Source organism: Microcaecilia unicolor, chromosome 9, assembly GCF_901765095.1.
Source record: "Microcaecilia unicolor chromosome 9, aMicUni1.1, whole genome shotgun sequence".
In the NCBI taxonomy this organism is placed as follows: Eukaryota; Metazoa; Chordata; class Amphibia; order Gymnophiona; family Siphonopidae; genus Microcaecilia; species Microcaecilia unicolor.
Window position 1 is genome coordinate 15421452 of NC_044039.1, and position 13817 is coordinate 15435268.

Below are 13817 nucleotides of genomic sequence, written 5' to 3' on the forward strand. Positions count from 1 at the left end.
TAAATACATTTTTTGATTGGCTTTCAACAGGGCCGCCGACAGGGAGGGCAGGGGGAGGTAAAATTCCCCGGGCCTCCAAGAGGGGCCTGGCACAGGGGTCTCTCTCTCTCTCTCTCTCCTGCTCCTGCAGGGACCCGAGTGATTGCGTCCCGACAGGAGCAGGAGAGAGAAAACTCCAGCGCCATAGCCGGGCCCCCCCCCCTTGGAGGCTAGGGAGGACCCGGAGGAGCAACTCCAGCGCTGCTCTTCTGCCCAGCTGAGCAGCTGCTTTTCCTGTCAGGGCGCATGCTCGGTTTTAAAACCAAGCATGCCCTGAGAGAAATAGCTGCCGCAGGGGCAGGCAATCGGCAGAAGAGCAGCACTGGAAGATGTGTTTATTTATTTGTTACATTTGTATCCCACATTTTCACACCTTTTTGCAGGCTCATTGTGGCTTACATAGTACCGAAAACGTCATTAGCCGGTTCCGGTATGAACAAATACAAGGTGATATTGTGGTAGAATGAGGTTTATGTATGGTAGATACATAGTAATAGGGATCACAGGGTTTTGATAAGATAATAAAAGTTAATATAACAGAATAACAAAAATGATAGGTAGGTGGAGAAGGACAGGGGTGAAGGAGTGGAAGAGGTGGAAGACAGGGTGGAAGAGGCAGGAGGGGGGTGGGTACAAGAAGCAAATGGAATTTTGGTTGGAAAGATAGTCAAGGTCATTGTCGTTGTCTCTTAGATATGTGATGGGTAGTAGGATTCCTAGAATTAGTTTGGGTCATTAGGATAGGCTTGCTTGAACAGATGGGTTTTTATAGATTTCCGGAAGGGTAGATAGCCACTGATTGATCTGATAGGTCTTGGGAGGGCATTCCAGAGTTGGCTACCTAAGAAGGAGAAATTGGATCCAAAATAGGTTTTATATCTGAGTCCTTTACAATTGGGATAATGCAGATTGAGGTAAGTGCGTGAAGTTTCAGACATGTTTCTGGTGGGAAGGTCAATCAGATAAAACATATAGCTCGGAGATTCACCGTGGATGATCTTATAGATTAATGTATTGACCTTGAAGTTACCAATGTGGGCTACCATTAAAACTCTAAGGGGAGGGAGCTACCAATGTGGGCTACCATTAAGACTCTAAGGGGAGGGAGTTACCAATGTGGGCTACCATTAAGACTCTAAGGGGAGGGAGTTACCAATGTGGGCTACTAATAAGACTCTAAGGGGAGAGAGATGCCAATGTGGGCTACCATTAAGACTCTAAGGGGAGGGAGTTATCAATGCAGGCTATCATTAAGACTCTAAGGGGTGGGAGTTATCAATGCAGGCTATCATTAAGATTCTAAGGGGAGGGAGTTATCAATGCAGGCTATCATTAAGACTCTAAGGGGAGGGAGTTATCAATGCAGGCTACCATTAAGACTCTAAGGGGAGGGAGTTATCAATGCAGGCTACCATTAAGACTCTAAGGGGAGGGAGATGCCAATGTGGGCTACTAATAAGACTCTAAGGGGAGGGAGTTACCAATGTGGGCTACCATTAAGACTCTAAGGGGATGGAGTTATCAATGTAGGCTACTAATAAGACTCTAAGGGGAGGGAGTTACTAATGTGGGCTACTTTAGCAACGTTCCTATTTTATTCAAAGAGATATAAACTAGCATGACTTGTAGTAAAATAACCCATCTTAATGGTAGCCCATGTTGGTAACTTCCCTCTAACTTATGCTTTTTAGCACACGTCCCATTTTATGCTATGAGACCTTGTTACAAATAACTGGAGTTAACATAAAAATATTCCATCTTAATGGTAACTCATATTGATAATTCCCCATCCATGCCATCTACTATCCCTTCCTCTCCCCTGAAGATATGTATTACATAGCTGCACACTCTTTAAAATAATATATAGAAATTCCACACCATTTAAAAATGATTAAGCAGACTTTCAGAATGCTAAGCTCTCTAGGCCTCATTACCAAGACATTTTTGTCTAAAGAAACTCTTGCTGACTACAGCACTTTAAGCATTGCACTGGTACTTACCAGTCAAGCAGTTGTGGTATGAAAACCATTAATCCTGCTTGAGAGGCTAAACTCAAATGTATGGATAGAAAAGCCACTGAATTATTTATGAAAGTTCTGAATGAAATTACTCATCACAACCGCCTGCGTTCCAACACAGTCCCCCACCGTATATGCTGGGTGTTTTTTTTTCTTAATGCTCTTTTGCTGTCTACCATCCTCTCTTCAACCCAACTCCCATGCTAAAGTGTGCTGGAGAATGATCTCCAGCTCTTAGATTTACTGCTAATGCTCACCTCAGCACTTCCACTTTGCTAAAGAAAGGCTCTTTCTAGAGATCATTAGAGAGAGGAAACGTATCCAGGCCCACGTGAAAAGTCTTTTGAATCTGGTTGGTGGTGGCCAAGCCAACTGGAACAATTCCCATTAGGGATGCGGACAGCAAATGTTTTTATTTCATTCTCAGTTCATTTTGGGCTTCTTTCCACAATTTTTATGATTTTTTTGTTCAGTTATTTTAATTATTTTATGTCAATATCATTATTTTACGTACAGAAATTGACATTACATGTGTTTGCTTATAGGTTAATCCAATCTATTATCTCCGAGAAAGAAACGTACGCATAACCTCCCTATGGTCTATAAACTTGTGCATCCAACTTTACGCTTACCCCTGGATTCTTTATAGCGTGACCAATGTGTTTTTTCTAGCAAAAAAAGGTGCCGTTACTCAAATGCTAGGCCACCCTTCAACGGTGGGGTGATCACTGAGGGACCCACCCCATAATAGCCAGGCGTCCTGCAACCAGTCACAGAATCTATGACAAGGCAGAATTGGTGTGTAGAGCCTGAGCTCTTTCATTAAAACTTGAGGTCCATGGGTCGATTTTAGCAGACAATGGAAAAGGTGCTGGTACTCAGTACCCCCAAGTACCCCCTCAAAAAAAGGGTGTGTGGCCATGGGCGTGGAATGGGTGGGCCATGGGCATTCTGAAAATCTGCACACAGGGTTATACAATACACCTTCTCCGCACCTTAGGCACGGGTATTTGCAAATGGACGCGCCTAGAGTTAGGCGCAGGCATGGCCGCTAGGTGTAGTCTATAAAACTGCTAGGTGTAATTCTATAAATCATGCCTAAATCTAGGTACGCTTTATAGAATACACCTAGGTGGAAATATTTTTTGTGCCGATTTTTCAGACGCCATATATAAAACCTAGTCCTTAATGTGCAACGTTGTGCATTCACTTTATAGAATAAGGTCAATTGACCCCCAACCCCCGCCAGCCGAGGTCCTCTTCTTCCTTCATTCTGTTTCTGAGTCTGATGTCTTGCACGTTGTACGTGCAGGACGTCAGACTCAGAAACAGAACGAAGGAAGAAGAGGACCTCAGCTGGCGGGGGTTGGGGTCCCCCGCCAGCAAAGGTAGCAGACGGCGACGGCGGGTTGACGGTGAGTTGGCGGCGGGAGGGGGGTCGAGAGGGTCGTCGGCAGGGGGGGTCTAGGGGCAAATCTACGGGGGCCCAAGCCTCCGTGGCCCCACGTAGCTACGCCCCTGCCTGAGATGTGCGCCCAAATAAATTGGCTAACAAATTAGTACTAATCATTGGATGTTAACAATCAATCATTGGCATTCATTGGCAACAATTTGGATGTGGATCCCGACGCTACATGCTATTCTAGAAAGGGTGCTGATCCCAGAATGTCAATTGTAGAATATCATTCAACACTGATTTTTTTCGATGATGAATTTTGAGCGCCGTTTACCGAATCCAACCCTTAGCGCATAACAGCAAGGGGGCATACATGCGGACAGAATATGGGCGGACCATAGGAGTATCACCAAGTGATGCGTGTACTACCAAGTTGCATGTTTTGCATGGTGCACTTAGGTGTGCCAACTTAAAAAGGCCTACCCCAACGACCCTACGTAACCCTCTTCACCTACCAACACAGCATGACTATGATCGCACAGGACAACACGCAATCTTCATCCATTCCAACCCTCCACTTATACCTCATACGATCACTATACAACTTTGTATTTGTTATCACCAACTGGGCAAACGCCTTTGACGGTACTATGTAAGCCACATTGAGCCTGCAATAGTTAGTCTATAATAGTTTAGGAATGACCTAAAGCCTTTATAGAATTATGGCTAAGCATGTCCCATTGTGGCACCTCCATCTCGGCACCATATTATAAAATTGCCCTGAATATCATTTTGTATTTTGAGTCTACATTACAGTGTTGATTATCTGACCTTCGCTGATCCGACCATCTGGCATATCTGACAGATCCCTGGGTGACGTCAAGTGGCTTCTCTTTTCATTTTCCGAACCCAGGATTCTACTTTTACCACTGTTGTGAGCCAGGACCCTGCTTTTACTGCCTTTGCTTCTCCTTTGGGGGTTACCATTGTTTTCCATATTATCTGATTTTTCATTTATCCGACAACGGGTCGGTCCCATTTAGGTCAGAAAATTGAGACCTTACTGTACGTAGTTAAGTTTTGAACATTGGGAATCAGTCAACCCGTAACTTATTATCATCTTTGAATTGTTCGATGTCCTCTCTTGGTAATTACCCTAAATAGCAATGCATTAATAGAAAATGAGGTCAGGTGCACTACAAATGGAAAGAAAATTGCTCATTGTTAAACCTCCAGATGATCTACAGATATAATTATGTAAATATTTTAATAAGCATCAATTTCAGTACCAATAGCTGCTCATTCTCGGTTTTACTGTGACAGTTAAAAGGCAAATTAGGTTATACTTTACTGCCGAACCACTTAAAAAGGAAAGAGAAAGCTCCGATGGTCTTTATAATAATTGGAGTTACGTGTGAGCTAATGGGACGCTGAAAAGCACAAGAAAAGAGACAGAGAAATTCCCTATGACCTTTTTTTTATAGCCCAAGTAAACAAGACTGCTTTCGATTTTATAATTACACATTATGCAATCAAAACAAGCATCACAATGCACCACTATGAAACCAGATTATCCGTAGGTCTTTCGCCCACTGTAGGAGAAGAGAATAAAATCAGAATGGGGAGGGGAGAAACATCAGAAGCAAAAAGACAGGTGCTGCATTTGCAGAGGGGGTTGTTTGAGCAAGAAGGAAACGTTATTACAGCTGGGAACATTTACTAATTGTAAAAAATTAAAAATCCATGAACAACCATGAATAGAATGTTGGGTATTATTAGGAAAGGTATGGAAAACAGGTGTGAGGATGTTATAATGCCGCTGTATCGCTCCATGGTGCGACCGCACCTTGAGTATTGTGTTCAATTCTGGTCGCCGCATCTCAAGAAAGATATAGCGGAATTGGAGAAGGCGACTAAAATGATAGCGGGGATGGGACGACTTCCCTACGAAGAAAGACTAGGGCTTTTCAGCTTGGAGAAGAGACGGCTGAGGGGAGACATGATAGAGGTATATAAAATAACGAGTGGAGTGGAACAGGTGGATGTGAAGTGTCTGTTCGCGCTTTCCAAAAATACTAGGACTAGGGGGCATGCGATGAAACTACAGTGTAGTAAATTTAAAACAAAATCGGAGAAAAGTTTTCTTCACCCAACGCATAATTAAACTCTGGAATTCGTTGCCGGAGAACGTGCTGAAGGCGGTTAGCTTGGCAGAGTTTAAAAAGGGGTTAGACGGTTTCCTAAAGTCCATACCGCTACTAAATGGACTTGGGAAAAATCCACAATTCCGGGAATAACATGTATAGAATGTTTGTACGTTTAGGAAGCTTGCCAAGTGCCTGGATTGGCCGCTGTCGTGGACAGGATGCTGGGCTCGATGGACCCTTGGTCTTTTCCCAGTGTGGCATTACTTATGTACTTAGCTCACTTTTATTACATAGAGCAGTGATTTAACCTATTGTGATGTCATAGTGGCTCATTCCACCAATAAGAGCCAACCTCATTAGTGATGTCACAATGGCTTGATTGTATAGAATGTTTGTACGTTTGGGAAGCTCGCCAGGTGCCCTTGGCCTGGATTGGCCGCTGTCGTGGACAGGATGCTGGGCTCGATGGACCCTTGGTCTTTTCCCATTATGGCATTACTTATGTACCAATCCATTAGAAAAAAAAGAAATAGAACAACTACACAGATTTTTTTCACAATAGACATTTATCCTTTCTAAAAAGCCATAAGAATTTGAGGGGGTCTTTCACTTAGGCATGCTAGTGTTTTTAGCGCACGTTAAAAATAGGCACGCGCTAAACACTAAAGACGCCCTTAAGAATACATTGGCGTCTTTAGCATTTAGCGCGCAGCTATTTTTAGTGTGCGCTAAAAACACCAGCACACCTTAGTAAAAGACCCAATGAATTTTCCAGAGGGTGGTGGTGGTAAATGGAGCTTGATCCGAGGAAAAGGATGTCGTCAGTTGAGTGCCGCAGGGATCGGTCCCAGGGGCGGCTCTTTTTAACGTCTTTGTGAGCGATATTGCGGAAGGGCTGTCTGGTAAGGTTTGTCTCTTTGCGGATGATACTAAGCTCTGTAACAGGGTGGACACCCTGGAGGGTGAGAATGACACGAGGAAGGACCTAGCGAAGCTAGAGGAATGGACCGATATTTGGCAACTAAGGTTTAATCCCCCAAAATGCAGGGTCATGCACTTGGGTCGCAAAACTCCGAGGGAACGGTACAGTATAGGGGGTGTAGTGCTTCAGTGTGCGAAGCAAGAGCGGGACTTGGGGGTGATTGTGTCTGATGACCTTAAAGCTTTGAAACAGGTAGAAAAAGCGACGGCCAAAGCCAGAAGGATGCTTGGATGCATAAAGAGAGGCATGACCAGCAGGAAAAAGGAGGTGATAGTGCCATTGTATAAGTCTCTGGTGAGGCCTCATTTAGAGTTCTGCGTGCAGTTGTGGAGACCTCACCTACGGAAAGATATAAACAGGATGGAGTCGGTCCAGAGGGCGGCTACGAAATTAGCAAGCGGTCTTGAATGCAAAAATTATAGGGGCAGGCTTATGAACCTCAACATGTATACGGTGGAAGAGAGGAGGGGGACAGGAGACATGATAGAAACGTTTAAATCTCTCAAGGGCATTTAAGTACAGGAAGAGAGCCTTTTTCAAATGAAGGAGAGCTCTGGAATGAGGGGGCATACGACAAAGTTAAGAGGGAATAGATTTAGGAGTAACCTAAGCGTATTCTATAATCGGCACCTAGATTTAGGCACTTAGTTGATATTTCAAAGCCTAAATCTCGCACAGCCATTTACACCAACTAAAACATGGTGTAAATCCCAGCGCAAAGATTAAGGCGCACTGGGCCATATTCTATAACAAGGTACCTAAATTTCAGAATTCCCACAAAGTGCCCATTTCCCCACCCATAACCACGCCCCCTTTTGCCTGCACGTGTTAGAAATTTGGCGCACATCATTACAGAATATGATTAGCGAGTTGTGCGCCCAAATTCTAAGCGGTACCAATTAGTGCTCGTTATTGCTTGTTAAGTGCTGATATCGGCGCTCATCAGTTTGGACCAGTCTGGAAAACATGAAGTGGATAGTCGCTTTTTTTTAGGGGTGTTTTTACTAGGGTCCTCTAATGATTAACATGCATTAAATGATAAGATGCCCATTAAATTCCTATGGGGGTCTTACCATTGAGGGGCCCTTTTAGAAAGTGGCGGTATGCCCAACGCGGGCTTACCACGTGCTAATCTGGAACTACCACAGGCCTAACGCAGGTGCTGGCTGTAATTCCAGCCCCAATGCATCATTTCCCGTGCTAGGGGAAATAGGGGCATAATTTCTAGCATGGCGCTAACCCGGCGGTAATCGGTCAGCGCCGCGTGCTACCCAGTTACCACCAGGTTCGCGCAGGAGCCCTTACCGCCACCTCAATGGGTGGCGGTAAGGGCTCCCCCCCTCACAAGGCCACGCGGTAAGAGCGATCTTACCATACGTCCTTGGCTATTTTCAGGCTTTTATACCTGTTGTGGTAAAAAGGGACACAGCGTGCGGGAAAAAACAGTCCTCGCTGCTAGCGCAGGGCCCTTTTTACAGCAACTTAGTAAAAGCTCCCCTTAGTGTGCACAAGTCATCAGAATGTTCTGTCTGTCTGTCCTTTTTAGATTGTAAGCTCTTTGAGCAGGGACTGTCTTTTCATGTATGGTGTACAGCGCTGCGTATGCCTTGTAGTGCTATAGAAGTGATAAGTAGTAGTAATGTAGAAACCTGCCCTTGCAGATCAGCAACGCGGCCGCGCAGGCTTCTGTTTCTGTGAGTCTGACATCCTGCACGTGCGTGCGGGACGTCAGACTCACAGAAACAGAAGCCTGCGCGGCTGCGTTGCTGATCTGCAAGGGCAGGCTTCTAGATGGAATGTTGTTAGTGTAGCCTAGTGGTTAGTGCAGTGGAACATGGAATGTTGTTACTATTTGAGATTCTGGAATGTTGCTATTACTTGAGAATCTACATGGAATGTTGCTACTATTGGAGATTCTGCTGCTACTATTTGAGATTCTACATGGAATGTTGCTATTCCACTAGCAACATTCCATATTTAGATTGTGAGCTCTTTGAGCAAGGACTGTCTTTTCATGTATGGTGTACAGCGCTGCGTATGCCTTGTAGCGCTATAGAAGTGATAAGTAGTAGTAGCAGTAGTAGTAGAATGCACTAAGGGGTCATTATACTAAGCCACGGTAAAACAAAATGGCTTGCAGTTGTGTGGGCACATGTTTTTGGCACATGCCAGGCCATTTTTTTTTACTGCGTCTGGGAAAAAGAGCATTTTTTTAATGGGCCAAGAAATAGGTGGGCGCCAAAATTAGAACTAGCGTGTGCAAATTTATGGCCTGAGCCCTTACCACCACCCATTGATCTAGCAGTAAGAGCTCATGTGCTACACACATAGAGGGGCATAATCGAACAGCGCCGGCCAAATAGATGGCCGGCCATCTATTTGGCCAGCGCCGTAAAGCGGCGCCCCGACCGTATTATCGAAAAAAGATAGCCGGCTATCTTTCGTTTCGATAATAAGGTTGGAGCCGGCCAAATCTCAGCATTTGGGCCGGCTTTAGAGATGGCCGGCATTGGTTTCCGGCGATAATGGAAACTAATGCCGGCGATCTCAAACCCGGCCAAATCCAAGGTATTTGGTCGTGGGAGGAGCCAGCATTTGTAGTGCACTGGTCCCCCTCACATGCCAGGACACCAACCGGGCACCCTAAGGGGCACTGCAGTGGACTTCAAAAATTGCTCCCAGGTGCATAGCTCCCTTACCTTAGGTGCTGAGCCCCCCAAATCCCCCCCAAAACATACTCCCCACAACTCTACACCACTACCATAGCCCTTATGGGTGAAGGGGGGCACCTACATGTGGGTACAGTGGGTTTTGGGGGGGATTGGAGGGCTCAACATTTACCACCACAAGTGTAACAGGTAGGGGGGGAGGGGTCTGGGTCCACCTGCCTGAAGTGCACTGCACCCACAAAAAACTACTCCAGGGACCTGAATACTGCTGTCATGGAGCTGGGTATGACATTTGAGGCTGGCATAGAGGCTGGCAAAAAAATGTTTTTTAATTTTTTTTTTGGGTGGTAGGGGGTTGGTGACCACTGGGGTGTAAGTGGAGGTGATCCCCGATTCCCTCCGGTGGTCAACTGGTCAATTGGGGCACTTTTTTGAGGCTTGGTCCTAAAAATAAATGGACCAAGTGAAGCCAGCCAAATGCTCATCAGAGCCAGCCATCTTTTTTCTATTATCGGCCAAAGCCAGCCATCTCATAACCATGCCCCCATCCCGCCTCCCATACCCTTCCGAAACACCCCCTTTAACTTTGGCCGGCTCTGTGACGGAAAGCAGTTGTAGCCGGCAAAAATCGGCTTTCCATTATACCGATTTGGCCGGGTTCAGAAGATGGCCGGCGATCTCTTTCGAAAATAAGCAGGATGGTAACCGTTCAGCACGTGCCAACTTCCGATTACCACCAGAAATGCTGCATGCAGTAGAAAATTTAAAAAAAACTTATTTCTACCGCTGGAATGAGCACGCGTCAGATCTGAAATTACCACCAAGGGACGCACTAGCCTGGTGGTAGTCTCTTGTTGGTGCATGCTGCACGTGTGAAGGCCTTACCGCAGCTTAGTAAAAGAGCCCCTTAAAAATACATTTGATGTATTCCAGTTTGAAAAGGGACATAAATGCTCATTTTTCAAGGCAGTACTAAACTCACAGGAGACCTGCAATAAAAAATCAGCCATCCTCCTCTCACTAGAAACATGCATCCACTTTGTCAAATGCAGGGACGTAAGTAACTCAGTTACCCGTGCAGTCTTCTTATCTCTAGAATGATGGAGAGCTATACCTCCCTTGTAGTCTAATGTGTTTACATCTACTTGCAAGTCCAACAGGGCCTGAAATAATATAAAAATGGAAACAAGCATTATTCATAGATTTTCTATCATTTCAAGGTATAAGTACGTGTGACAAGTAAAATAAGTACCCTTAATGGAACAGGAAACCTGTTCGGGAATAATCTCCAAATTGCAGAGTCGCATTTCAATCCATGGAAGGGAATATTCGGTTTAATATAGACAGCGACTACAGAAAGATAATTAAGGGGCACTTTTAATAAAGCTTAGCATGACAAAATGAGAAGAAGTGAAGAAGAGAAAAAGAAATGGAAAAGAGGCACGTAAAGGGATGAGGCTGAAGGAAAGCGACACAAACAAGCTGGACATTGTGTGGTACTAGAGACGGAACAGTGTGCGGAGGAGTGGCCTAGTGGTTAGAGTGGTGGACTTTGGTCCTGGGGAACTGAGTTCGATTTCCCACTTCAGGCACAGGCAGCTCCTTGTGACTCTGGGCAAATCACTTAACCCTCCATTGCCCCATGTAAGCCGCATTGAGCCTGCCATGAGTGGGAAAGCGCAGGGTACAAATGTAACAAAAATAAAATAGATACTCTTTGAGATTCTACATGGAATGTTGCTATTCCACTAGCAACATTCCATGTAGAAGGCTGCCCTTGCAGATCACCAGAGTGGCCGTGCAGGCTTCTGCTTCTGTGAGTCTGACGTCCTGCACGTACCAATAGCAACATTCCATGTAGAATCTCCAATAGTAGCAACATTCCATGTAGAATCTCCAATAGTATCTATTTTATTTTTGTTACATTTGTACCCTGCGCTTTCCCACTCATGGCAGGCTCAATGCGGCTTACATGGGGCAATGGAGGGTTAAGTGACTTGCCCAGAGTCACAAGGAGCTGCCTGTGCCTGAAGTGGGAATCAAACTCAGTTCCTCAGTTCCCCAGGACCAAAGTCCACCACCCTAACCACTAGGCCACTCCTCACTACACTCAGAAAAAGATCATTTCGCTAACTCAGTTCTTGCATTATTGCTTCTCTCTCTTACCTGAGAATTCAGAAAAGTCACAAATGAAAACCGATAGGTCTTGAAACCCAACAGTGCTCTTTTCATTTTAAATTTGCCCTTTTCTTTCTGCTTAAATCAAGTTATCACTTCCGTTCTCCCATTCAGTGGTTTATATAACATTATGGCTATGTAACTTTCCCTAGTCACCTCCCGTACATAAAGCGATTCATTTCAATAAGTGAATGTCTAAGGCAAATTAATTTCTAGAATGATCTGAGACTGTAGTAGTAAGTCAACAGAGCATTCTCACACACAGCTTCAATAGAAAAGCTTACGACTTGCAGCAAGAAATTTGCCATTTCCCATGGATTTTGTCATCAGTCTATAAAAGACAGTGGCAAGTATAGCAGAATGTATTAGAGGATATTGTTCAGTTATCCAGGTGCAAAACCACAGTAACTACTATTCCGCCATATCTTTTTTTGAGATGCGGTGACCAGAATTGCACACAGTATTCGAGGTGTGGTTGCACCGTGGAGCAATACAAAGGCATTATAACATTCTCACTTTTGTTTTCCATTCCTTTCTTAATAATTCCTAACATTCTATTTGCTTTCTTAGCCACCACTGCACACTGAGCAGAGGGTTTCAACATATCATCAACGATGACACCTAAAGCCTTTTCCTGGATGGTGACGTAGCTATAGTTTGGGTTCCTCTTTCCCACTTGCATCACTTTGCACTGCTCACATTCAGGGCTTTTTTTGAGGGGGTACTCGGGGGTACTGAGTACCGGCACCTTTTCCAGTGTCTGCTAAAATTGACCCACGGACCACAAGTTTTAATGAGAGAGCTCAGGCTCAAGACACCAATTCTGCCTTGTCATAGATTCTGTGACTGGTTGCAGGGGGTCCTGGCTATTGTGAAGTGAGTCCCTCAGTGATCACCCCACCCCTGAAGGGTGGCCCGGCATTTGAGTACCGGCACCTTTTTTGCTAGAAAAATTGCACTGCTCACATTAAATGTCATCTGCCATTTGGATGCCCAGTCTCATAAGGTACTCTTGCAATTTTTCACAATCCTCTTGTGATCTAACAACTTTGAATAACTTCCTGAGGGAAAAGTCCATTGAACATTATTTTTTTTTTTTGGGGGGGGGGGGGGAGTTGCCAGGTTCTTGAAGCCTGGATTGGCCGCTGTCGGAGACAGGATTCTGGACTTGATGGACCCTTGGTCTTTTCCCAGTATGGCGGTGCTTATGTACTTATGTACTAACTTTGAGTCATCGGCAAATTTAATTGCCTCATTTGTTATTCCCATCTCTAGATTATTTATAAATATGTTAAAAAGTAGCAGACCTAGCACAGACCCCTGGGGAACTCCACTACCTACCCTTCTCCATTGAGAACACTGACCATTTAACCCTGCTCTGTTTTCTTTCTTTTAACCAGTTTTTAATCCGCAATAGGACACTACCTCGTATCCTATGAGTCTCTAATTTCCTCAGGAGTCTTTCATGAGGTACTTTGTCAAATGTCTTTTAAAAATCCAGATACACAATATCAACCGGCTCATCTTTATCCACATGTTTGTTCACCCCTTCAAAGAAATGTAGTAGATTGGTGAGGCATGGTTTCTCTTGACTAAATCCATGTTATCTGTGTCTCATTAATGCATGTTTATGTATATGCTCTGTAATTTTGTTCATTATAATGGTCTCTACCATTTTGCCTGGCACCAACGCCAGCCTCACCAGTCTATATCTTCCCAGATCATCTCTGAAACCCTTTACAAAAACTGGCATTACATTGGCCACTTTCCAGTCTTCGAGGGAGGTGGTGGGAAAAAAAATGTGGCAGAATTTAAAAAGGCGTGGGATGAACATAGAGAATCTCTAATTAGAAAATAAATGATATAAAATAACAAAACTTAAAAGGTTGTGTATCAGTGGCATAGCCACAGGTGGGCCTGGGTGGGCCGGGGCCCACCTACTTAGTACTCAGGCCCACCTAACAGCAGCACTCATTTAGTGGTAGCTGGTGGGGATCCCAAGCTCTGCCAGTTGAAGACCTCCCCCTGATGGTGCTGAAAACATTGCTCTCCACTTCAGCAGTCTGAGCTTCCTAAGCTGGCACCTGCGCTTGCTCAGTTTTCGTTGCATGCCTGCTGCAGGCTGCCAAGGTGGAGAGCAGTGTTTTTCCGCCAGCTAAGATATATTTTTAAGTTGCTGGGGTAGGGGGGTAGAACACTTGGTGCCCACCCACTTCTTGTCTAGGCCCACCCAAAATCTGCTGTCTAGCTACGCCCCTGTTGTGTATGTGTTTGCGTGTGAAGTGGTGCTTAGATGGCGACTCTGGCTGCATCAACTAAGGCCGGTGCCGGGCTGGCTTGTACGGTCTGAGTCCCACATATGGCGATCCATTTTAGGGTGGGCTGGAG

General features: G+C 44.9%; 1 protein-coding gene across 1 annotated transcript in view; it reads right to left on the reverse strand.

The window, feature by feature from the left end:
- Positions 1 to 13817, reverse strand: part of LOC115477963 (putative ankyrin repeat protein RF_0381) — a 75736-nt gene that overhangs the window by 30307 nt on the left and 31612 nt on the right. The window contains exon 4 of the mRNA XM_030215132.1: positions 10325 to 10414. Within this exon, the coding sequence (XP_030070992.1) occupies positions 10325 to 10414 (90 nt within the window). The remainder of the gene's footprint in view (positions 1 to 10324; positions 10415 to 13817) is intronic.